Below are 25,037 nucleotides of genomic sequence, written 5' to 3' on the forward strand. Positions count from 1 at the left end.
CAATAGCACAGAAAATGTAGTTCAATTTTACTAATTCCAGAATTTTTTTTGAATTTCCATTGGGCTTTTCAAGAATTATCAAAATAGATATGTTGAGATTATATAGTTGCTTCAATCGTATCTACTTTACAATTCGTGCAAAGCGTGAATTAACCCCTGACTTGGGAACTCTAAACTGAAATGCCTTTGACCTCATCCATATTGAAAAAAGTCCAAAGTAGTTAAGTCCAGTTGCACAATTTTTAAAGGGGGTAATTGTCTCCGCCTTTTTTTGTTTTCTGCGGTAAGCCAGTTTCTACCCCCTTGATTACGTCCAAGAGTTCATCTAGCTATGTCGCTCCATTCTTAACATCCATGCTGACGTTATTCGGTTTTGTCATAGCCATCTTTATTTTTTTACATGATACCCTTGCACTTTTCTAAGCATACTTCTTCTGTCTGTCTCAATTGACAGATATACTCTTGTTTCGGTGAGTTTTGAGGAGCCCAGTATACTTCGGTGATGGCTGCTGGGTAGTTCTTCCCTTCTCCTTGTCTTGCGGCTCATGCCTTTGTAGCTGGAGTTTCTCTTAAGGCTGTATTTTCTCCAGTTTGGTTCGGTTGTGTTGGAATAGTGGTTAGTATAGAGGATCCAAGTATCTTACTACTCCACCCCACCTTTGCATGGTGGCTTTTCTCTTGTTGTTCTTTCTGTTGTTTGTTGTGGCTTATTATTTAAAGCCAGGTTCGGGCACTAATCAGGCGCTCGTCTGAACTGAACCTATATGACGAAGTGCATTGAACATACTTGAAGATCTGCCAGCGTTTTAACGAGACGGAGATAGGCAGCATTAACCTGCCAGCCATTTCGGTGAACACAATTTTCTGAACAAGTATTTGCGAAAAGAAAAAGCTCTGGTAAGGCGATATTTTATCTAAAATTAGTAAGACCCTTTCGTATTCATAATCTTATATTATATTCCTCGAACGGTATATATGTAAGGTAAGTCGCGGAAGATCTGACCGACCTTAAGCGCTTAAAGCGAGTAAGATCCTTTGTTGTCCAAAATCTTATATTTTATCTTTCGAAGAGTATAGACATAAGAAGGCTGACAGAAGATGTAACCTTAACCGACTTTAGCCGCTTAAAGTCCGATAGCAACTGCCTCGATCTGTCCGCTGGAGGCTAACGAAATGCCAGAGCATATGGCTGCCTCTGTTTATCTATATCAGTAAAAGTTGGGTTTTAGGCAATCCAGAGATCGTTCCACCAAGTATTTTTTGGCTTTCAAGAAGCAACTATATATAGTATACCCGTATATACCTACAGCCAGGGTCTCTCGCGTATGCAATCTTTCAATTTTTACATTACCAAATACATAAGTATATAATATTTTTGGGCGCGCTTTGTTACCTTTCTTATAAAAATACAACAACACTATTTTCATAAAACGTCGGTGCAGACAGTTTTGGTTCCTATAAGATACTACAATTATCATTTGACCCGGCATCACCGATTCTGACGCCATTGGGTCACACTCCACTTCCAAGCTTTATCTGCAAACATATGGCAACTCTACGCATTAGCACACACGTCCTTATAACCAATGATTAAACGCACAAAATTTTCAAATATAGCTTAATTTGAGCACAGCACCCAACAACCACAACAACAACACGACAAACACAAAGCACTTCCTGCCAAGCGCATGCAGTCAGCCGGGCGCTGACGAGCTAAAAGCAACCAATTCTGACACAATGTCTACACACTTACGGTAGCAGCAATTTTTCTTGATTTTCCCTCACAAGCTTGTTGTTGTTTTTCTTATGTGCTTTGTGCTAGGGGACATGCTCTGCGCTCATGTTTCAGCAATTATCGCTGCTGTGGTTTGCGGCAAGTAAGGACAATCATGTTCCTGCCGCTGCCAAGAACAGGCGAAAAAGGAAAGAATGACAAAAGGCAAAAACAACAACGCCGAGCAACTCTTTATGAACATTAAGTTGTTGCTATTGCTGAAAATATGTGTGAGCATGTGCCTGTGTGTGTGTGCGTTGCACAAATGAAGTTGCTACGGTGATATTAAATGTGTTTGTGTTGGCTTTGGGGTGAGGCGGCGTTGCTTGTTTTTCAGGTGATGCCGAAATTATTTGAAAACAAGCAAAATTGCGTAGAGGCCCCCGAGACCAGGCGTCCGACCAACCGGCGGCAGGTAATTAGTGTTTCAATGACGCTACAGCTGAGACAGTAATTTGGCATTTTATACATACATACAAGTATACACATGTGCGTGTTGTGTGTGTGTAGATCTCTGCATCCTTGCATTGTTTGGTATATGTAAATGAAGATTGGCGTCCACTAATGAAACATTCCCGGAATTCAAGCGCTCGTATGTTTTCGCCAAAAACACACACACTCATACATGTATACACAATATTGGCAATTATACCGTTACTTTTATTGTTGCCTCATGCGCGCTCCTCCTGCAATTTCCTTGTTCAGCTGCCACGTCTTCTTGTTATTTTCAATTAGTGCCCCCTTCTGCGCCGCTCCCCCCGTTCCAGCGCTTCTTAACTCATTTACACATTTGCTCTGCTGCCGTCTACGTGTCTATTAATTTACACAATTTTCAATTGTTTTTCAATTTCATGTTTCCCTTTTCCCATTTCAATTTTGCTCATTTCTTATTTCCTTCATTTTGCAGTGGCGCTCTGGTGTGAATGTGCTGAAGAAGAACTCGGTGCGTTTGGCTGAAGTCTGGCTAGATGACTATGCGAAATACTATTACCAGCGCATTGGACAGGACAAGGGTGACTATGGCGATGTGAGCGGACGTAAAGAGCTCAGGTGAGTATGAAGTGAACAACTCTATTAGCAGGTTAGAAAGTAAATTATTGAAATCAGTGCTGCGAGTTGACCGCAACGAATATTATGAAATTTGTAATATTTTTTTGACAGGGTTGCCTGGTGTTAAAACTTTTTATGAAACAAATTTAATAAGTTAAACGTAATATTATGTTATTGGTGTGGAAGTGATGAGTTTTAAGTACAAGCAACAAAAGATTTATGTTTGAAAATTATTACGGTTTACACTTATAATTCGAAAATGTTTAATCAGCGTTGCCACCTATTTGAATTCTTTTTTGGGCTAAGAAATATAATTTAGAAACTTTTTAATCTGTCTGTTTAAAACTTGTATTAATCTTTGGTAATTACGGTTAAAACATCAACATAAACAAGACTAAGAAACATATTTTAAAATTTTATTCATAGTTGCCACCTATTTAAAATATTTTACTAATTTCTGATTATTAAAATTAATTACATGTAACAGTTACAATGTCAGCATAAACAAGACCTTAAAATTTTATTCAGAGTTGCCACTTGTTAAAATTGTTTATTAATTTTTGATTATTAAAATTAATTACGTAACAGTTACAATATCAGCGTAAACAAGACTTCAAAATTTTATTCAGAGTTGCCACTTGTTTTAAATTTTTTTTTAATAAACTTTCGGTTATTAAAATTAATTACAGGTAACAATGAGAACATCAGCACAAGCAGGGTTAAGAATTATACTTTCGAAATTTTTTAATCAGGGTTGCCACCTGTTTGAAATTTGTGTCAAAAAAGTTAAATTAAAAGAGAAATATACATACATATGTATGTAGGTTACAGTGCAATAGTTTTAAATTTTTTTTTCAAAATGTTCTTTAAAGCAGGGTTGCCAGATGTAATATTTGGTAAAAAATTTATAAGATAAACTAAAGTTGCAATATAATCAAAATGAAGAGGTACAGCAAACGTATACTCGAAACATATTTTTAATAAGGGTTGCCACTGGTTATAAGTTTTTATTAAATTAATTTGTTAAAATATATTTAAAATTACTATTGGCAGCAGGATATACGAGAAAACCACGTAAGCGGTGTCTATGGCAATAAAAAAAAGAAGATAATAGAAAATGTATTTTTAAGGGCTGCCACATATTTATGTATATAAATATTAACTTACTATATATAGTAATATTAAAAAAAGAGAAAATAAAATATAGCTGCATTATAACAAAAATGCAAAAGTTTAGTTTTATAGTACATTTAGTATCTTAAAGAATATTTTTTTGCAAATATTTTAATTAGTGTTGCCACGTTTTCTATATTTTTGTTAAATATTTTGAGAAGATAAAATTAAGCTGCTTATAATGAAAGTGGGAATGTTTAGAAAACTTATACTTGCAAAATATATTGCAAGGGTTGCCACCTATCTGAAATATTTAAATAAAATGAATTAAATATAAAAGTGTGGGCACAAAAGTAAGCACGCTCGGAATTTTTTGGAATATCTTTGTTCTTTTATTTAAACCCTTTCCTTGAAGATCAATTTTTATATCGGATTATTAAATTAAAAAAAAATTTTTTGAGCTGGCTTTATAGTAAGCCTCTAAGGCCTTCACATTCAGGCCCAAAATAAAACTTTTGGGTTTCAAACAGAAGTTGTAGCATAGCAGCAACTTCCACTCCATAATTAGAAATTTCATATAAATATTTCGCTTCCGGAAAACATTTTCATTCGTGCTGCGTACGCATCTAAGTAATTCTCAACATATTTATCAAAACATGTTTCAAATAGGTGCGTTTTAAACAGATATTTTTAAGCGTATTGGGTGTTACTTGACTGACAAATTCTGTGAGTGTATAGATACGTTATATTAAAGGGTACGCAATTTTAATTTCTTAGGCTCACCTTGAAAAATGTATTAGCTATATTGGGTCCTCAGCTCTTACGAAGTTGGATTTTAAGTGAAAAAACACTTATTTTCAAGATTCTTGTCATATTAAGCGACTTTCGAAATAAGTTTTTCAACTAACGCATAACAATACAAATTACTTTGATATGTGATGTGCTAGATACAAAAAATGTAGATATGTATCTGAAATATTGTAGTATACATATATCATATATACATATTCTTTTTCTAGCTTACATTTATGTATACATCTATACTTATAACACACACACATTTATTTATATTTTTTCAACACAGACGCAATCTTGGCTGCCAGAGCTTCAAATGGTACCTGGACAATGTCTACCCAGAACTCTTCATACCCGGCGATTCAGTGGCGAATGGCGAGGTAAGTTGCACGTTCATTGCTAACACAACCCACACATATTACTTACCTGAATACTAATACAAATACGTATATGTCAAAATTTCTAAACAAATAATCTTATAACAAATTTATGTATGTACAACAAAAAAAAATAGACAAATGTATATTAGCCACTCCCCGAAATATATAACTACAACTGTATGTACGTAATTAACCACAAATTTTAACATGCCAAAACAACAACAATACAAATTACAGATAAGAAATCTAGGCGTTGGCGGTCGCACATGCTTGGACTCCCCGGCGGGCAAGCGGAACTTGAAGAAGCCAGTCGGTCTATATCCCTGCCACAGGCAAGGCGGCAATCAGGTTTGTGCAAAAGTGTTTAGAACTAAACACAAAACAACAACAACAACAATGGCTGCCAGCAACAAAAAGATTTTGCATGTTACAGCAACAATGAGCAACAGAAAGTATGCGACCGCCACAAGCTCCGTACCACAAACCAAAAACAAAAGCAACATTAGCAAAAATATTATCAAATATTTCATTTTATTTATATTTAACGTGTTTCGAGTAATTAATTTATACTTTAAACCACCCCCAATCCCCACTTAGCGTTAACCCTTGTAACATATATTTTCTGTGTTGAGCGAAAACTACTAAACAACAAGAAAAAAATTGGAAAAAATAATGTTTCGGTTAAAAATAAAAATGGTTATGGGTTTGCCTGCAAATGAAAGTAAAAACAATAGCAACCACACTAGGCTTTCGTACTGATCGTTTGCAACCGAACTTCATTGCCAATTTCAGATTGCAAATATTTACACTGATATGTGTCTCGATTCGGCCGCGACTGGAAGCGAAGTGCAATCGGCCGTTGAACCGTATCCTTGTCATGGCCAAGGCGGAAATCAGGTACTTTATTTTACATTGCCTTCCTTACTCATACGTTCTGTGCGCCAACCAGCAACACCCCACCCCACCCACTGAAAATTTACTTATTTTGGCTTTTTTGATTTCTATTTTTTTTCCACCTTTCCCAATGGCGCCTACCTACCACTATAATTTATACCATTCTCATCTTATTTATAGCGTTTATTTTAGTAGTTGAAAACTTATGCTAAAATTTCGCCAGTTGGTTTGAAGGGAAATCATAGCCAAATTATGCCTGCCTCAAACTAAAGCCCACCAAATATATCATGCTAAAAATTTTAGGTTTTCATCTTTTATCCATTTTAGTACTAATTTATTAATTTGGTGTTGGTAAAGACACTTAAAGCTGAAGTTGGGGTTTTGGGTTGCGTAAGTGGGTTTATCAAGGGTTTGGTTAGGAAAGCTTATACTATAGCTTCAGCGCTTGCATCTTTGTAGAGAGCACTGCTCGCAAAAAACCACTACTTTTCCACCTTCTCTCCCGCCTTTATATACTCTTTTTGCAGTTCTTAAGCTTTAGAAATATAGTAGTTCCTTACTTTGTAGAATATTTGCGACTTTCACGCATTACTCGAAAAAATTCTTCATGCTTAGCTCAATTATATGCACTTTCACAGAAGCTTAAAGCTTTTGATTAAACATAAAACCACATTTTTTTATAGCAAAAGCTCAGTAAAAGCTTCCTCTCCTAGAACTGTAACCAAAATACTTTATAAAAGTTTCTCAGCGATTCAACGTCTACAAATTTCCTTCAAAACTTTTTGCTGAAAATTACTGCAATAAATGATAAATAAAATATTAAGGTTTTCATTGAAAGAATTTTTTTAGGACTTCCAATGAATTTCGTAATTATTTTTGAAGCTTTCTCAGTGCAAACAAAAAACTTTCTAAAATGAAAGCTTCTTTCCAAGCTTTTATACATACACCACTGACTTTATTATCTATGCCTCACTACTTTGTTTTAATAGTCTTATTCAATCTAATTAACGACGCTCTTTGGGCGTGAGGCGATCTGATGTTTCAGTGCAAAAGCTCATAAGCACATTTTTCAATGGCTGAAAGCACTCAACAGTGTTAAAAAGCAAGTTTTTAGGAAATAAAAAATTAGGAAATTAAAAACAGTTTTCAAAGGCAAGCTCTTAAGAAATGAAAAAATATACAAGATTGTAGCTTATTAAAAAACTTTACTGAAAGCACAAAAGCTTCCTCAGTAATTTAGACTGCAAATATAATATTCAGGAAATATATATTTGCTCCGTTCAAGTGTAAAAGCTCGTGGGCACACATTTCAATAGGTAAAAGTACTAAGCAGTTTTCAATGGGATTATTAGGAAATTTAAAAGTATCCAGAATTGTATTTTATGGTAAGTCATAAGTTTGCTAAAAGCACGAAAACTTTCACAGTTTTCAATTTTGAATAATGTTTACACTGTAGCTTTGAAATGTAGAAAATATACTATATATTTGCAAAATCAAAAACTATTTGTGCTGACCAAAGCTATTTGCTTAAATTTTTCATATAAAGCTTAAAGCTTTATGGTCTTATTTTTACATCTCCTAAAGATAAAAATGTGAAAGGATTCATATTTTTTTAATTTTTCATATAGAGCTTAAAAAGCTTAAAGTTTTACGCTCTAATTTTTACATCTCTCCAAACTAAAAAACATGTAAAAGTAACTTGTAGAAGTGCAACTGTCAATCCTATCCTATGCGAATTTAAAGCCCAACAAAAGCTTCAAAGCTTTCATTAAAAGCTCACTGGCATTTTAGATCACTTTACAAAAGTTTGAGCTGACGCATTGTGTATAAATTAGTTCTGTTATATTTTTTGTTTAATTTAAACAATATTTTGTAGAAATTCAGTGTTGAAAGAAGTCTAGAAGTCTTCGAATTGAATGAGCTTAAAGCTCTGAATTGTAAAGTGCCGTATATATTTTCTGAATTTGTCAAGTAATATCATAAATACTTTTTTCCAAAGGGAATGAGCTTATGTATGAACTTTTTTCAAGTCTAGAAGTCTTCGAATTGAATGAACTTAAAGCTCTAAATTTATAAACGCAGTATTTACTTTTTAAATTTCTCATGTAATAGCATAAATAATTTTTTTCAAAGTAAGATAGCTAATAAGTGAAAATTTCCAATCCTAGAAGCTTTTGAATTGAATGAGCTTAAAGCTCATTAATTTTTTTTTACTATCTTAATTTCTCATATAATAGCATAAATAATGTTTCCAAAGAGAATTAGCTAATATATGAAATTTTTTCAAGTTAAGATGTCTTTGAATTGAATGAGCTTAAAGCTCAGAATTATAAACCGCCGTATACATTTTCTGAATTTCTCATGTAATAGCATAAATACTTTTTTTGCAAAGGGAATGAGCTGATATATGAACTTTTTTCAAGCCTAGAAGTCGTTGAATTAAATGAGCTTAAAGCTTTAAACTTTAAAGGACTATATTTATTTACTGAATTCTCATGTGAAAGCATACAAACTTTTTTCCAAGGAAAATTAGCTAATATATAAAATTTTTTCATTAATGTTTAATTCATACAGCTCGATTTGCTATAGGAATAATATTTTTAATAAAAAGCTTATAATTATTTATTTAAGTCTCGATCATTTTTTTTAATTTCTTCCACTGTAGAAAAAAGCAAAATAGCTTATAATTCCAAAAGCCTTGAATTTCCCGATTTGTATCATAAACACACCATACACATGTACATTCAGCTTATTTAGCTTAAAACGTGCCTTCATTAAAACCGTTATAGCTTAAATACCCGAAAAATGATTTTAAATGCAGCAAATCAATCAATTGGCCTCAACTATGGAGCTATAAACGAATAAATCAAGTCATTTAGTCTAATTTTAATCTCTTTCATACAGTCATGCTAAAAAAGTATGCAGTCACGCTTTTTAATTCAATTCTCCAGCTTTTCCATACTCTCTCTAAAGAAATTTAAATTTTTAAAATTTTTTTTTGTGAAAGCGTGCATCAATTTAAATATTAAACGAAAACATAACGGTATAGCCGAAAAAAATTGCAAAATATTACGAAATAACGGTAAAGCATACTTTTCGGATGAAATAACTGAGCAAAATTGCGAAAATATACACGAGATAAACTCGTATAAAAACAATGAACTGCAGCATTTCCAAACGTGTTGTTCTCATTCATTTCATACACTGGCTTGTAGCGAGCTGCAATTTTAAATTAATTTTTTTTTTTCAAACTTTTTACTCATTTGCATCCGGCGGCAATGATGGGTGAGCCCACAGATTGCACTCATGCAGTAGTGATACAGTAGTATATAAGTATATGCATATATAGATGCTATATATTATATATACAGTTGAACAACCATAATTCGAACGCTTGATTTGTTAATAGAAAAAAAATTTCATAAAAATTTCCTGCCATAACTCGAAATCTCTCTCACTCGCAGTTTTTTGCTGGATTATGTTGACTCGAGTTAGGGAAGCTCAACTGCATATATATTTATTTAAAATCTCATTTCCACTTTTCCTTTGATTTGAGTTTAGCATAAGCGTACATTTACTTTGAATTAATTGTTATTTTTGGTTGATTTTGGTAAAAAAAAACAAAAACTAATTCACGGAGTTTGTGGCTGCGGCTTAATCATTGACCTTATTGTTATATTAAGTACATACATACGTACATATTCATCTAATTTTTTATTGCTGGCATGCTTAAACAACACATTGCAAAGCATATTGCAGCAATAAAAACACATAAAATTTTATAGCAAACATATTTTATTCATAATTTTAGTGCGTAAAACGGAATTTAGTAGAAAGGCATAATTATTCATAATTTTAAGTAAAATATCATGGCATAAAAATTCACTGTTATTAATACATAAATACATACATAATATGCATATAAAATACATAAACATGGTGTGAAGTGAAAAGAGAGAAATTTAAAACTGAAAACCATAATTTCATAAGCGACTCGTTGATTAACCCAGAAATGATAATTTAGGAAATATTAAAATCCAGTTAATTCCTAGATAATAACAAACAGTAATTTATTAAACGAAAGCATTGTTTAAAATAACTACTTTAACATAAATAAAAATACATTTTATAAAATATGGTCTGAAGTATATATTTCCACTATTAAATTAATAATAAAAAATAAATAAAATTCATTAATCAAAACCACAAAAGTAACTCTAATTTTGAAGTAAAAATTTTACAATTTATAATTAAAAGTTATTAATAACACAGCCTTAACAAAAATATCACGAAATTTACTTGGAAATATCCTAAAAAAAAAATTCACTGGAAATTTTAGCCCTTAATATTAACATTAACCTTCCTATACCCGCGCACATGTCTGTGAGACCGACGAAACAGTTTTTCGTACATATTTTTTTTGGAAAGACTGATAGTCATTAAAGTAATACATAATTTACGCTAACAACTGATATTTTTTGTTTTTTTACATCATTTAGTTCCTATAAAATAAAAAAAATATAAACGGTTTTATAGAAAAATAAAAAGGTAAGAGGAGTCAAAGTCTCGGTCTGTCACACCGTGCGCGGGTATAGGTGTTAAAACATTTGGCGCGGGTATAGGTAGGTTAAGAACTAGACCAAGGCCTGTAATAATTTTCCATAGAAAATACCCCACAATCGTGATTTTTATCTTTAAATGCCTACAGATCAGAGGTATTTTATGTCATCGCTTTGACTTTAGACGCATTTTTTTCCAAATTGTTCACTCTACAAAATTGTCCAGCGCAACAAAGTCGTAACTCACACCGGCGAGTTGGTACGAGGCACTAAACCTAATTTTTCCATGAAATTTGTATTTTTTTTGTATATATCTCGCAAATGACCAGAGCTATAGAAAAAATGTTCAGCACGAACTTGTAGGAAATTTTATTTGCTACATTACTTTTACTATTTTAATTATTTTACTAATCAATGATACTTCTCGAGATATTCGCCTTTTTAAGTAAGGCTGTATGGAATTTTCATAGATTTTTTATTACATACCAGCTAAACACCTTTCATAAGCACTTTTTGAAAGCCTTTCAGTTGCTTCAGCGAATTTGTTTTATCTCTTCCACCGATTGAAAACGAGTTCTACGGTTTGCCAATTTTAGTTTTGAGAACAAAAACACACCTGAAGCCAAATCTGGTAAATACGGTGGTAGATCGATGGTATTCAAGGCGTTTTTGGCTTTAAATCCGGTCACAATCATGGCTCAAAGCGTTGGTGTTTTATAATCGTGTAAAATCCATGAATTGTGCTTTCACAATTCCGGCCATTTTTGGCGGTTGTTCTCACGAGAACGCCTTAATTCGGCCTAATCATACTCATTATTTTCCGTCTGTGCCAAAATTCATCATGCGCAAAACCTGGAATATCGAAAAAAAGAACAATTAGCATATTTGAGCGACTTTTGGCGTGGTTTTATTGGTTTCAGATATATTTTTTTCGTCCATCCAGATGATGGTGGACTTGTTTGCATGTCAAACTCATAAACCTTTGACTTATTGGCAGTTTTAATACTCTGCATACGACAGCACTGATAATGCGGCTGGCAAAAGAACAGTTTACGGCACTCTTTTTGAAAAAAATCAGCTTTATCGGGATGAGTCGAGCAAGAACGCATTTCAAACCCAAAATATCCACCTAAGTCATTTGCACCGAGTCGCGAGAGATGTCGAGCTCTCTTGCCAACTCTCTAACACTTGCCTGACGATTTTCAAGCACCATATCTTTAACTTTTTTTGTTTTCATCATCGATCTTATACTTAGCACAATGAGTAAGAACAGTCCTGCGAATTTAGTGAAATAAATTTTTTAGAATTTTCGGCTACTTTTTGTCACAATGTATGTCACCTGTTTTCTGTGAATCTGTACAATCAATCAGTGGAAGTAAAAAAAGGGTGAAACATCAACCCCCTTTTTTTTTTTTTAAATGAACGCAGGGATTTTATACGTGATCAATTTAGGCATGATAAAGCAAAAATAAATTTTTTGAGAAATACATTTTTCCCCAAAAAAAAAAAATATAAAAAAATGCAAAAATTTTTTTTTTTTTTTCAGAAATAAATTTTTGTTACTTTGATATAAATTTCTTAATTTTGTATAATTATTATTTTATTGTAAACAATATATAAATTTTGTAGAATTTCTTCATACATATACAATTATAAAACATATAAACCACTAAATATAAATAAATATTAAAAACGCTTAAAACAATTAAAGATCCAGCTTACAATAGAGGGAAAAAGGTTAACCGCATCTTTTACAAATATTTTAATACAAGTTACCAAATATTGAAAGAACTCAAAGGCCATTTAATTTATACACAATTCACTATTTTATAACAAAAATACAATTTATCATATTTTCTTAAAAAAATATTTAACTTGCAAAATAAAAAAAATACATTTATGGCATACAGCTCCACTTTTTATTAACTTCACGATATACAAAAAAAAAATTTCACACAAAAACGCTGTTAAAAACTGGGAAAATATAATCTTCATTAAAAGGCAAATGCAATGACGTCAATATATTATTACATATGCGCCTCAAACTATGCAACATTTATTTTGTTTCAATTTGCATTCATTAATATTGCAAAATATTTCACACTTCCTATCACTATATTTTCATACTGCCCAAATTAACGGCGCTGCGCATAAAAACAGAAATAAATTGCATTAAAATATGCACATGCTGTGCGCCTAAATGTATGCCTGTAAAATTTTTTGTGTGACAAACCTATAAAAACATGTTGCGAATATATTTAACAGACTGCTTTTCAAAGTATTTGCACATTTTGGCAGCGTGAAAGTGTTATTAATATTTAATAACATCCACTATATATAACTATATATGAATATTTAATTATATTTCCGTAGTGTTTTGATATTTTTGTATGGCATGTAGAAAATGTTATTAAATTTCAATTTATATTTATGAAATTTCCAAAAAAAATATTTCAAGAGATAATATTGAGAAATAATATATATTTTTTTTAATATGGCATGAAAATAAATAACAAAAATTTTAGTAAAAATTTACTTAAACACAGGATGCTGACTATATGCTGTATGCTATTTAAAATAAACAAAAAAAGTGATCAAGAAATAAAAAATAATTTAAAAATATAAATTTGTAAACATATATTTAATAGACCGAAAACAGAGAGTGTGTGAAATGAAGACATTTCTGAGGCATTTATTTTAAATATTAACATAATATTTACAATTTCATCAACGTTTTCGAGCAGCAAAAGTAAATGAGTACAAAAAAATACAATTCCATTTAATCACACCAGTTTCATTCACATGCTCATCAAATTTGCTTCATATTGCATTGACATACATTTACACATAATAATTTTGAAATGAGATTCCAGCACATTGCCGACGCAAATTGCGAACGTTGCCTTAACGAAGAAAGTCTCAAAAGGCCGAGCATTTATTTTAAACATATGTAATATACGAAAAAGTAGAAGAAGCCTTGCAAAATACTCAAATATAAACCACAAGTCGAACTAGTCTGTCAACTGCCTTTTTACCATAGAAGCAGCTCGTTGTTTTTACATGATGTCGTCTGGAAGGTCGTTTAAAATTATACCACTTTTAGAGTAAATTACTAAAATCGAAGCAGTTTTAGAACACTTCAAAAAAGATATGTATAACTCTAGTTTAAAAGGCCTAAAATTATACAAGTTTCAGATTACTTAAAAAAGATCTGAAAAAATTTATTTCGAAAACTGGAATTTATTAGACTAAAAAACTGCTTTTTGAAATATAATTTCATATAATTAAAATTTTTAAATTTTTCTGCAAAAGAAAAGTTGTTTAAAATTATACCAGTTTTATATTATTTGAAAAAATCTAATTTGGGACGTCACGAATTGTAACAGTTTAATTGTACTTCAAAAAAGATCTAAAAAAAATCTTCTTTAAAAAGACCAAAAGTTATACCAGTTTATTTTTACCTAAAAAAATATATTAAAAAAATCTAATTAAAAAGGTCAGAAATTATACTTCTTTTATTTTACTTCAACAGGATCTGAAAAAAATGTAGTTTAACCCGTCAAAAATTATACCAGTTTACTTTTACTTTAAAATAGATTGAAAAAATGTAGTTTAACCCGTCAAAAATTATACCAGTTTCCTTTCACTTCCAAAAAAAATTCATAAAAACTTTAGTTTAAAATGTAAAAATTATACCAGTTTATTTTACTTCAAAATATATCTTAAAAATGTAGTAAACAACGTTCAAAACTATACCAGTTTTATTTTATTTCAAAATAAATCTGAAAAACTCTTATAAAAAGTCAAAAATTATACCAGTTCTATACTACATCAAAATAGATCTGTAAAAATTTAATTTAAAAGGTAAAAATTTATACCAGTTTCATTTTATTGCAAAATAGGTTTGAAAAAGTATTATATAAAAGGTCAAAAATTATACCAATTTCATTTTAATTCAAAATAGATCTGAAAAAATCTAGTTTAACAGGCCAAAATTATACCACTTTCAGTTTACTTCAAAATAGATCTAGAAAAACCTAGTTTAAAACGTAAAAAATTATACCAGTTCGATTTTACTTCAAATTAGATCTAAAAAAAAATTAGTTTAAAACGTCAAAAATTATACCAGTTTCATTTTACTTCAAAATAGATCTAGAAAAAAAACTAGTTTAAGGGGTCTAAATTATACCAGTTTAGTTTATCTTCAAAAGAACTAAAAGAAAATTTTTTCCTAAGATTTTCCAAAAAATAAATTTTAGAATTTTATACGCAAACATTAAATACACGATTGAATAGTCGCCTTTGATTCGCCACTTACTACTCTGTTTGCCATCTTTTACTAAATTATCTGCTATTTTTTGTTAAAAATTACATGTGATGGTAAAACAATAACATAAATTTAAGTAGTATAATGATAATTTTATTTTATTTTCATTATACCAGTTTATAAATTGTATACCAGTTTTTGACCAATTCACCACTCTCGACAAAGATAAGTAAGTTTTGTAACCACCTATGAATAAAATTATAATTATGCCAGTTTTTGTGATTTATACCGATTGCCATTCGACTCGCTTTTTCCAAAGTTCAGTGAGTGGTAAAACCACCTGAAAATACGGCTGTTTTTGATTACGCCAGTTTATGAGATTTATACCAGTTGTGGTTCGACTCGCCACTTTACAAATTTTAGCGGTTGGTATAGCTGACTAGTTATCTTTGTTTACACCCATTTAATAGATTTAATAGGTATAGGTGACAGGGAAACCAGTTCTTTTTGATTACAAGCGTTTATGAGATTTCTACCAGTTTTGGTTCGAAGCGGTACTCTCCAAACTTTTATTACACAAGTTTATGTTAATTATATTTTTTCCTCTTCGGCTCGTTGCTATAGTTTATAACTGACTGCGAATCTAGTTATCTTTTATTATACCAGTTTAAGTGATTTATACTAGTTTAGGTGGTTTATACCAGTTATTTTTCGACTCGTAACTATCAAAACTTAGTGTATGGTATAGCCGACTTCGAATCCAATTTTATTTTATTATACCAGTTAGGATAGTATTACCAGTTTTTATACCAGATTCGCTCTATTCCAAAAATGTGCCGCATTAAATTAATTATTATAGTTACCATAAGTACATATTACTTAGTTGCTCTATTTAAGTCAACAATCATTAAATCTATGAATCAGAATTTTTCCTCACTGTTAAAAGGCTTCTCTGGAAGAAGAAATTAAGTACACACATACTCATCATCAACACACTCACACGCAAACAATACCATACCCATAATCGCCTTTGGCCATATATTATTTTTCTTATTTATCTTTCATGCATTTCACGGTTTTTCCATTTGCCATTTTTTATTTCGCTTTTTTGCTCATTTCTCGTACATAAATAATTTGCTTTAATTCATTTTTTATTTCATTCCTCTTCCGTTTTCGCCATTTTTATTATTTCACGCACGCATTCCGTTTGCGCCATTTTTGTTTTACAGTTTTTTCTTTTGTTGTATTACAACTCCACTAACGAAATAAATTCAATATTTTATTTTACAACAACTTTGCCCCTTGGGATGTGCCTGGAATACACACACACTCGCTCAACGCAACTGCATTTGTCGTACTTGCACTGTGCCTCACATTAATGTTGAATGAATACCGTTACGACATCGTTACACATGCGTGCTGCTGTATCGCTGTGTATTTATGCCGTTATACAACCGACCAATCAACTAAACCCCCAACCAACGTATGCTTCGTGGTCGCCACATGACAAAACCAAATACACGCACACGCGCTAATGTTCGCAACACACACGCATGTAAACACCGTTATGTGCATGCAACACGCCGCAGTATTGGATGCTGAGCAAAGGCGGTGAAATACGACGCGATGAGGCCTGTCTCGATTATGCTGGCAACGATGTGGTTCTGTATCCATGTCACGGCTCCAAAGGAAATCAGGTAAGCCTCAAATGGTTTATGAAACGCGGCGAACGCTTGGGGAGCGTATGTGGGGATGAAGCACATAAACTTGAAAATGTTATGTGTTTGAATGTATGGTGGAGAAGCAAGAAGTTATAGGTTTATTTTACTGTCATCTAGCTTGATTGATTGCATAATTTGGTAAACAGTATCGTTTAGGAGAAAAGGAACAAAAAAATGGAGGTTGGTTTTGGAGAGCTTTTTAGAGGCTGGTAGAAAAAATATACAATTTTTCCTAATTTCTTTAAGATATTGAAATTGATATGGTTGATAGAGGCAGAATATAGATATTTTAAAAATTCAGCCTGAGTTCAGGGATCCATACAGTAAACCCACAAAATTTTTTTGAAATGTGGAACAAAATTCAACGAAAGTCGTATATTGAAAGGTAAGCATATTGGAAAGAAAGTTGCCAAAGATGATCTGGAAGAAAGTCAGGTTTATAAAATTGAAAATACCAACATTCTTCACAATTATCCATTTTTTCAATGGAGAATATATCTGAAAACGCAGCTAGAAATTTTGGAGGTCAATTGTCAAACCACCGGGACTAAACTTACTCTTATCCTCACTCTATTATCACTGAACCAACCTGTGTTCTTGATGAAGTTCCTCAGTACAACAAGTTTTATTTGTGCCACCTCCGAGGCATCGTCAAGAAACCCTCAACTGATAGTTCCGATTCTTTTCTTATCAATTCCAACTACAACAGGCGGTTCTGTGTTACCGAAATATACCCGGATTTTTTCCGCCCAATTCAGATATCTAAAAATAAAGTGCTTTCCTATAAAAAGCCTTGCATACGCTTAGAAGTAGTGCAACTTATTCTAATTCTTATTCATCTTCTACCTCCTCCATAGTCATTGTATTGTGTGCCCAGTCTGCCGTCATGTCTCGTCTTGACTTATTGGAACTCCTACTATAGGACTTATGTCATTTCTTTTGAATTTGAATAGTATACATATGCGACCCATATTCCATTTATGCCACGTTCGCCTGCTTGTTGATCAAGTTAGAGTTTGGTCTCACCGATACTCAGCTGTATATAGAACTTCTTTGTTGATCAAATATCTACAAGTGGCCAAAGACACATAAATTCCCTGTTTTTCGGCGTCTAGTTGTAGTGTAGCGCCTGCTCTGGCCAATTCATCTGCTTTGCAGTGACCAGGGATATCACTATGTTTTGGAATCCTTTGCAGGTTTATTGTGAACTAAGATGTTAGATGCACCAAGAGATCGATCATGGTATTCTCTCACTATCATTCATAAAATGCGGAGAGATTTTAGTGGTTTTAAAGCAGCTTGGCTATTGTTATCTTTGGATGTGTTTCTTGTTGTAAGCACAATCAATGTCAGAGCAAGAAAACTTTCTCTAATTGCTGTGATCTTCGCTTGGAAAACACTGCAGTGGTTTTGTTGTCGAAAAGCGATTTTGGTATCCAATTTTGAAGAAAAGACTGCTGTCTGCTGGCACTCGATTAGCTAGTTTGTTCCTATACGTATGAATACTTAATCCTTTGGACCTGTCCACCTAAGCACTTTCCCACTACACTCTGGAAGCGAAGAAAATTCTGGAGACCGAACTTTTTCCCTCGTTTTTCTGAAAGGGAAATCAATTATGAAGACCGAATTTAAGTTTAATTCTATAGAATTTCGAAAATCCGTGTATTGATTCGAAACGTGCACTTACTAAGTATCATAGAGTGTTCCTTTTACAGACGACTAATAGATAGGATTCCTTTAGATTAAGAGCTGACTTCGCTGCTAGTTGCTTACAGAATAAATCTGTTTGTAGTAAATGTAAAATACAATTATTGCCTTCAGAGATTATTCTAAGAACTACACTGATACTGTTTATAAACTTTACAGGCACCTTTCCGAGTACTTCTTTTCCGCTATTTGTCACCATCCTAATCCCATTGCGCCTTTAACTGCTTCTATGTGACACACCTTTCAAAATTTAGTTTAGTTTTAAGACTAGGCAACTTTTCAAGAGCTAGTTTGCTCATTTTTAACATTATATGTCGATTTGAGAATCTCTTCTATAAAGTACGATTGTCAGCACTGCTTTATAAACTAATACAACAAGTAACGGGCTTTTCAATAGAGGCGCTATAAAAGTAAACCGATAAGAACAGCAAACGACGACATATTTTTCCGATCTTTTGACATTTCTCTTCAGTAAGGTTTGCTATATCATCATGGAATAATAAATATACGATCCAACAACAAGTCGAGATTATTAAAATTCAATACCGAAATTCGGAGTCAGTAACCTCAACATTAAGAGCTATTAGAAAGTGAATAAAATCAAAGCAAAATTCTTAAAAATATTTGAATTTTGAGGCAGTCTTATATATGTAAATTCAAATACTCGGACTAGATCTTTCAGCCCGGCCGGCTTTTAGTACAGTGACCACCATAAACTGTACGACCTCTATCGGCTCGTGGCGATCTCCCAGGAGTAAAAGGTTTTTAAGACACAAATGGAACCAATTGTAATACAAATTTGACTGAGCATTAATTTTACTTTAATTTTCTTTGTTTTTATGCGATATCTTTTTTGCAAAAGTTATTCCTCACACATAAGATATCAAGCTGAAGGTGAGTAGTCTCTCCAAAAGTTATACTGAGAGGCTCTGGAGTCTTTTTAATACTAATACAATGCATTTTGCGTACAATATTAAGGAAACACGCGGGTCTCCAGCACATAAACTGTAGGCTTTGTACTTAAAATTACTCTCACTTGCTCCTCAAAGTAGGCAACAACTATATCACTGTAATTTAAAGCAGTATAAGCCACTTCAATTATGACACAATTGTTCAGCTGTTCCTGTCAAGCATTTTTGGAGGGTTTATTGTATGGTTATAGGTCTTAGACTAGTTCGTAAGCACAGTCAAAAGCGATCAAATTCTTGTTTAGTTCCTTTTCACCACTTCCATATGTAAGAAATTAAAAAAAAAAATCAACTAGTTTGAAGGACAGTCGTAAAATCGTTGAAAGTACAAATAAGTTCTGCTTTTACCAGCCTAGCTTATTTTATAACATATATTTTCAACATTTTTAACATCTTTTTTCTACTTTACCTTTAACCTTGTTCTTCTCCACACCGCTCAATCGCTCTGCCACTCGCCAACGCCAACGCTTCGTTCACATTGCAGTTCTGGAAGTATAATCAGCAGAAGCGTCAAATACGACACGGTTCATCAGACAAGTGTCTGGCCATATCGGAGAAGAAGGACAAAGTGGTCATGGAGGAGTGTGATTCGAATCAATTGCGACAACAATGGAAGCTCGAAAATTACGATCCATCGAAATTGTGAGGTTACTTTTATGCCAACGGCACAGTTTTATTGCCGACGCACAAGCGACGAAAATAGCATAAATTACGCACAGGAAATGCACAACAAAAACAGCAGCAGCAACAGCAACAGCAACAACAAGAAATGAAACTGAAGCACAACCAACAACAACACGGATATATAGAACATAAAGCGTCACAACAAATGAGATACGGAAGTGGCGGACAAGGACAACAGCAGCAGCGAAAGCTACAAAAACAACAACAGCAACGACAGCAACATAAATTGCAGCAAGCAACTGAAGTGGCGCAACTGGCGAGAGAACGCTTCAAGCAACAGCAGCAACAGCAACAAAAACAACAGCAGCAGCAACATAAACAACAACAACAATACAGGCAGAAACAGCCCATTACAGCAGCTGAAGTACAATATGGCCACAATTATCCCTGGCTGTAATGTGAGGCGGCACTTACACACACACACACACACACATAAATAGTACAGCGCATCGTCACTCATAAGCCGTGGCCAACAGTCCGGCTGCATATGTAAATATTATATAAATTTATAACCATTTGTACTTATAGTCGCTTGCATGCAAGCTGTTGTCGAGCATTTCCAGGTAGCAGGATGTTGTAGCAGAAGTACTTACACACACACACACATACATAGATACAATCATATAATCGTTAAGCTTCCGTTCGTGTTGAAAAATGTATAACTTCACATACATATACACACACACTTTTGTGCATTTACGCAAACCAACTTAAATGGCGAGAAACAAAGGACGACTGTTGTACAGTAACATTAAGTGTAAAGTAAGACTAAAGTAGGAAATAAAAATAAGAAAAATGATAAGCGAAAAACATATTGTAATATAAAACAATTGAAATTTAATAAAAAATAAAAAAACTATCATGCGAGAAAAATATTTATAAAGCAGTGTGTGTAATGAAATATAATTAAGTGCAGACTTTAAGATACACTATACATATATACATATACATATGATAAAGTAGTTAATGTTTATTTTGTAAGAGTGCATATGAAGTCAAAATAGTTCTGGAAATTAATTAGTAATTAAATTTAAAAAATGTTTTAATTTTAAGCTATCAAGACTTAGTCAAATGTAGTATAACGAAACTTAAGTATTAAGTTGGTAACGCTGCATTTAAAAATTATATCAGATTGTGTAGGCTTGAGAAAGGTGGACGAAAAGCAAAGTAGATGTAAAAATACTTTTTTTGTGAGTGAGCGCGTTTTGATGAACGCTGTAATTTTTTTAATATATGTTTCTTGTTTTTAATAAATTTTATTTGAAATTTAAGAATTCCGAATTTTAAAATTAACTATACTGTGCTCAATATTTTCGTCAATATTAATTATTAAAAAGTAAAATAATAATAATAATTTTTATACATATTTGTATGTATGCAAATAAAACTTAAATTTTACTTTCTTAATTAACATATTTTAATTTACTAATTTTGTTTTTTATTTCAATTGAAAATTTTTTTATAAAAATCAATAAAAATTGTCATTAATACAAAAACTTGGTAAATTTTACATTAATAAAATTTAAAAAATTAATCACCAGAACAAAAAATTTACCAATTATTTTTAATGAATTATTTTTTTTTTTTAAATACAATATAAATTTAAAAAATTACTAGACTAATCTTTACTGTTGTTGTACAATTAATTAATTAAAAAAAAATAAAAATTTTAATTTAATTAATTAATTGTTTTAATTAATTAATTAGTTAAATTAAAATTTTATTAATTTAAAAAAAATTAAAATTTCAATTAATTAATTAAAATTAATTAAATTAAATTAATTAAAATTTTAAATTTTTTTAAATTAATTAATTAAACAACAACAGTAAAGATTAGTTTGGTAATTTTTAAAATTTGTATTGTATTTTCAAAAAAAAAAAAAATAATTAATTTGACTTTAATTAATTTTTTTTTTAATTTACAAATTTTTTTAATAAAATTAAATTATCGTTTTTTTATTTAAATTTTAAATTATTTTCGAATTATATAAATATTAAAAATTACTAAACTAATCTTTACTGTTGTTATAAAATTAATTAATTATTTTATTAAGAAATTTTTTTTTCCAAAGTCATAAAAATTCAAAAGTTAACACAATTAATTATTTTTTTTTTTTAATTTTGAGAAGAAGTTCATTTCCATATTCAAAAATTTTAAATTTACTAAATTCTTACGAAATTTTTTAAATGCAAAAAAATATTACACAAAAATATTTAACAAATAAAAATTATAAAAAAAATTAAATTTTCTTCGAAACTAAATTCATTAAAAATAATATTAAATTAATTAAAAATAATAAATTAACTAATTATAATTTTAATTAAAAATTATAAATTTTATTTTTACTGAAGTTTTTAATAAAATTAAATTTTTTAATTTATTTTTAAAATGAAATAAAAAAAAAATTTTAATAAATTATTAGTTATTTTGATTATTTTTTTAATTTAATTAATTTATTAGTTAGTTGTATTGAATTAAAATAACTAAACATAAATTATTTGTTCTAATAATTACATTTTTAATTATTGTAATGAAATTAAAAATAAATTATTTATTACATTTATAATATTTAATTTTAATTTGATTTAAATTTAGTAATTAGAAAAGTCTATTAAATAAAATTACAGCGTTCACCAATACTAAAGTCAGCTTGAGTGTGTGGTTAGTGATAAAGGGGAAGTTGCAACATTCCTGTACTAAAAAGCAAAAAAAAATAAAAATAAAAAAACATTAAAAAGAAAATAGAAACAAAAACTTTAATACGTAAATAAAAAATAGATAAAAATAAGCAAGCGTAGGACCTTTGATAATTTGAGCCAAGTTACACTTCCATTTAAACGCTATTAAAATTAAAAAATTATTTTGAAACTAAAAAAATTGTTTAAAAATTATTTTGAAACTAAAAAAATGATTTAAAAATAATTTTGAAAATATAAAAATAATTTGAAAGTTTTTTTGAAAATTAAAGAAAAATGTCTTACATTTATATCGATCTGTAAATTTTAGTATTTTTATTTTTAAACTGATTATTATTTTCAGTTCTGTTTTGATTTAATATTTATATGTACATTTATATAAAATTTTATTTGTATTTATATAAAATGTTTTTTTTGGATTTTGGTCACCTAAAATGCAAAATAACGTAACATCACTTTTCTTAAATTTAGAGGCGAAGAAAACCCGATATAACAGAAACCACTCATATTGAAACAATATTTGAGTTTTGGTTATAAAATGGTTATATATTGCTTATTTAATGGTTACATAATGGTTTCATATTGGTTATATAATGGTTACATATTGGTTATATAACGGTTACATATTGGTTATATCTGCCAGCGAAAGCTGAAAACCTTTAGCTACAAACATGTGTATACGCAATATGATGTAGTGAATTTAAAAGCAATTCAAAAATTCATGTTCGCTTTTTTTGATGATATGTTGTTTTGTATTTTAGGTGACGATTTATAACATAATTATTTGTTATTTTACTTTATTTATAATTTTTTTAAATTTGCTTTTAAATTTTGTAAAATATTTTTAAATAGTTAAGCATGATTCATTAAAAACTATATATACAAATTTAAATTTTATAACCTAAATTATTAATTTTTGTTTTTTGATTATTTTTGCTTTTAAATTTAAAAACTCATTTTAAATTAAACAGCCATAATATTTAATTTGCATTAATTTTATTTATTTTTAATTATCGTTTCGTAAATTTTAGGAAATATTTTTTAAAAAACTTTAAATAAAATAAAATAAATATCTAATATCATTTAGTTATTGTTTTTTGTTAATAAAATCATTATAGTACGTGCAATTATTTAAAGCAAACCAATTTGTTACATATAATATTATATAATTTGTATATAATCTTGCCAAAATTAGTTTATTATATTTAAGTTTATGTGAAGAATAAATTCAAATTATTGTTTTATCAAATATTTAATTTAGTTGACAATTAAAAATAAACGAAATTCACGCAGAACAGTTTTTTATTTCGTTAATTCATTTTGTTGCTTCGATCTTATAGAATAGGTTTATTAATTTGAATACTTTTAGTTAATTATTAAAGCAAAAAGGATTGTTATGATTTTTTTCAAATATCAAAAAATACTGGTCTTATAAGCATACAGTGACTACAAAATTTAACAAAATAGGAAACTGTCGACGAAAGCTTAGCATTTGGCCAGACTTAATATAGTTTAATTTAAAGTTGGTACAGAGTACAGTCAAAAAAACAGTCCTTGCTGACTCTTCTTCAAAACACTTCACAAACAAATATACTATATATATATACTATATGCCATAGTGTCGAATATCGACAGCTTCTAGTGGAGAAAAGAACGTGCACAAAGCTTCAGCTAGATATCTCAAAAACTGAGCGACTATTTCGCATATATACAGACGGACATAGCTGCTGACAATTTAAATATACATTTTATTGGGTTTCCAACATATCTATCTGGCTGTTATAAACTTCGTGGTAAACTTAGAATACCCTATTTAGGTATTAACTTTGGTAGAATTCGCCCTTCAAGCAGAGAAGAGGAAGAGGAAGGCCTCCACTTCGTTGGAAGGACCAAGTGGAGAAGGACCTGGCTTCGCTTGAAATATCCATTTGGCGCCACGTAGCGAAAAGCAGAAACGACTGGCGCGCTGTTGCTAACTCGGTTATAATCGCGTAAGCGGTGTCTAGGCCAGTAAAGAAGAAGAAGAAGACCTTCAACTGTTTCTTTCAACTTTCATAAGTTTACAGACCACTAATATTGAGATAAAATTTGAGTTTTGGTTATAAAATTGTTATTATTATCTGACAGCGGTTTTCGATTTTTTTTTTGATGATACATTGTTTTGTATTTTAGGTGACGATATCAATTTTCTGGAAAAATGCAAAAATTATGAAAAATATATGTTCGATTTATATATATATGTCCTAGACAAATTTATACGCAAAAGCTCGTAAGCTACAATTTTATTAGCACAGTAGTCTCCTACATTATTGACTATTATGCCCATAAACATATCGGTTATATTATATTATACAATTTATATATTATATTGCATAATAATATTATATTATAAAATTTTTCTACGTTTTAATATTTTTTTTTTCAAAAT

At 30.6% G+C, this 25,037-nt stretch overlaps 1 protein-coding gene across 3 annotated transcripts in view; it reads left to right on the forward strand.

Moving 5' to 3' along the window:
• LOC105226683 (putative polypeptide N-acetylgalactosaminyltransferase 9) overlaps positions 1-20,739 on the forward strand; it is a 160,099-nt gene extending 139,360 nt beyond the window's left edge. For 2 of the 3 annotated variants that reach the window (XM_049453730.1, XM_049453731.1), the window contains exons 8-12: positions 2,682-2,824; positions 5,022-5,112; positions 5,350-5,460; positions 16,422-16,529; positions 19,713-20,739. In XM_049453730.1, coding sequence (XP_049309687.1) covers positions 2,682-2,824; positions 5,022-5,112; positions 5,350-5,460; positions 16,422-16,529; positions 19,713-19,874 — 615 coding nt within the window. In that variant the 3' untranslated portion in view covers positions 19,875-20,739. Of the gene's footprint in view, positions 1-2,681; positions 2,825-5,021; positions 5,113-5,349; positions 5,461-5,904; positions 6,010-16,421; positions 16,530-19,712 lie in introns of all 3 variants that reach the window. The other variant, XM_049453732.1, reaches the window with a different exon arrangement.
• Positions 20,740-25,037: the final 4,298 nt, after the last annotated feature.

Source organism: Bactrocera dorsalis, chromosome 3, assembly GCF_023373825.1.
Source record: "Bactrocera dorsalis isolate Fly_Bdor chromosome 3, ASM2337382v1, whole genome shotgun sequence".
Taxonomy (NCBI): Eukaryota; Metazoa; Arthropoda; class Insecta; order Diptera; family Tephritidae; genus Bactrocera; species Bactrocera dorsalis.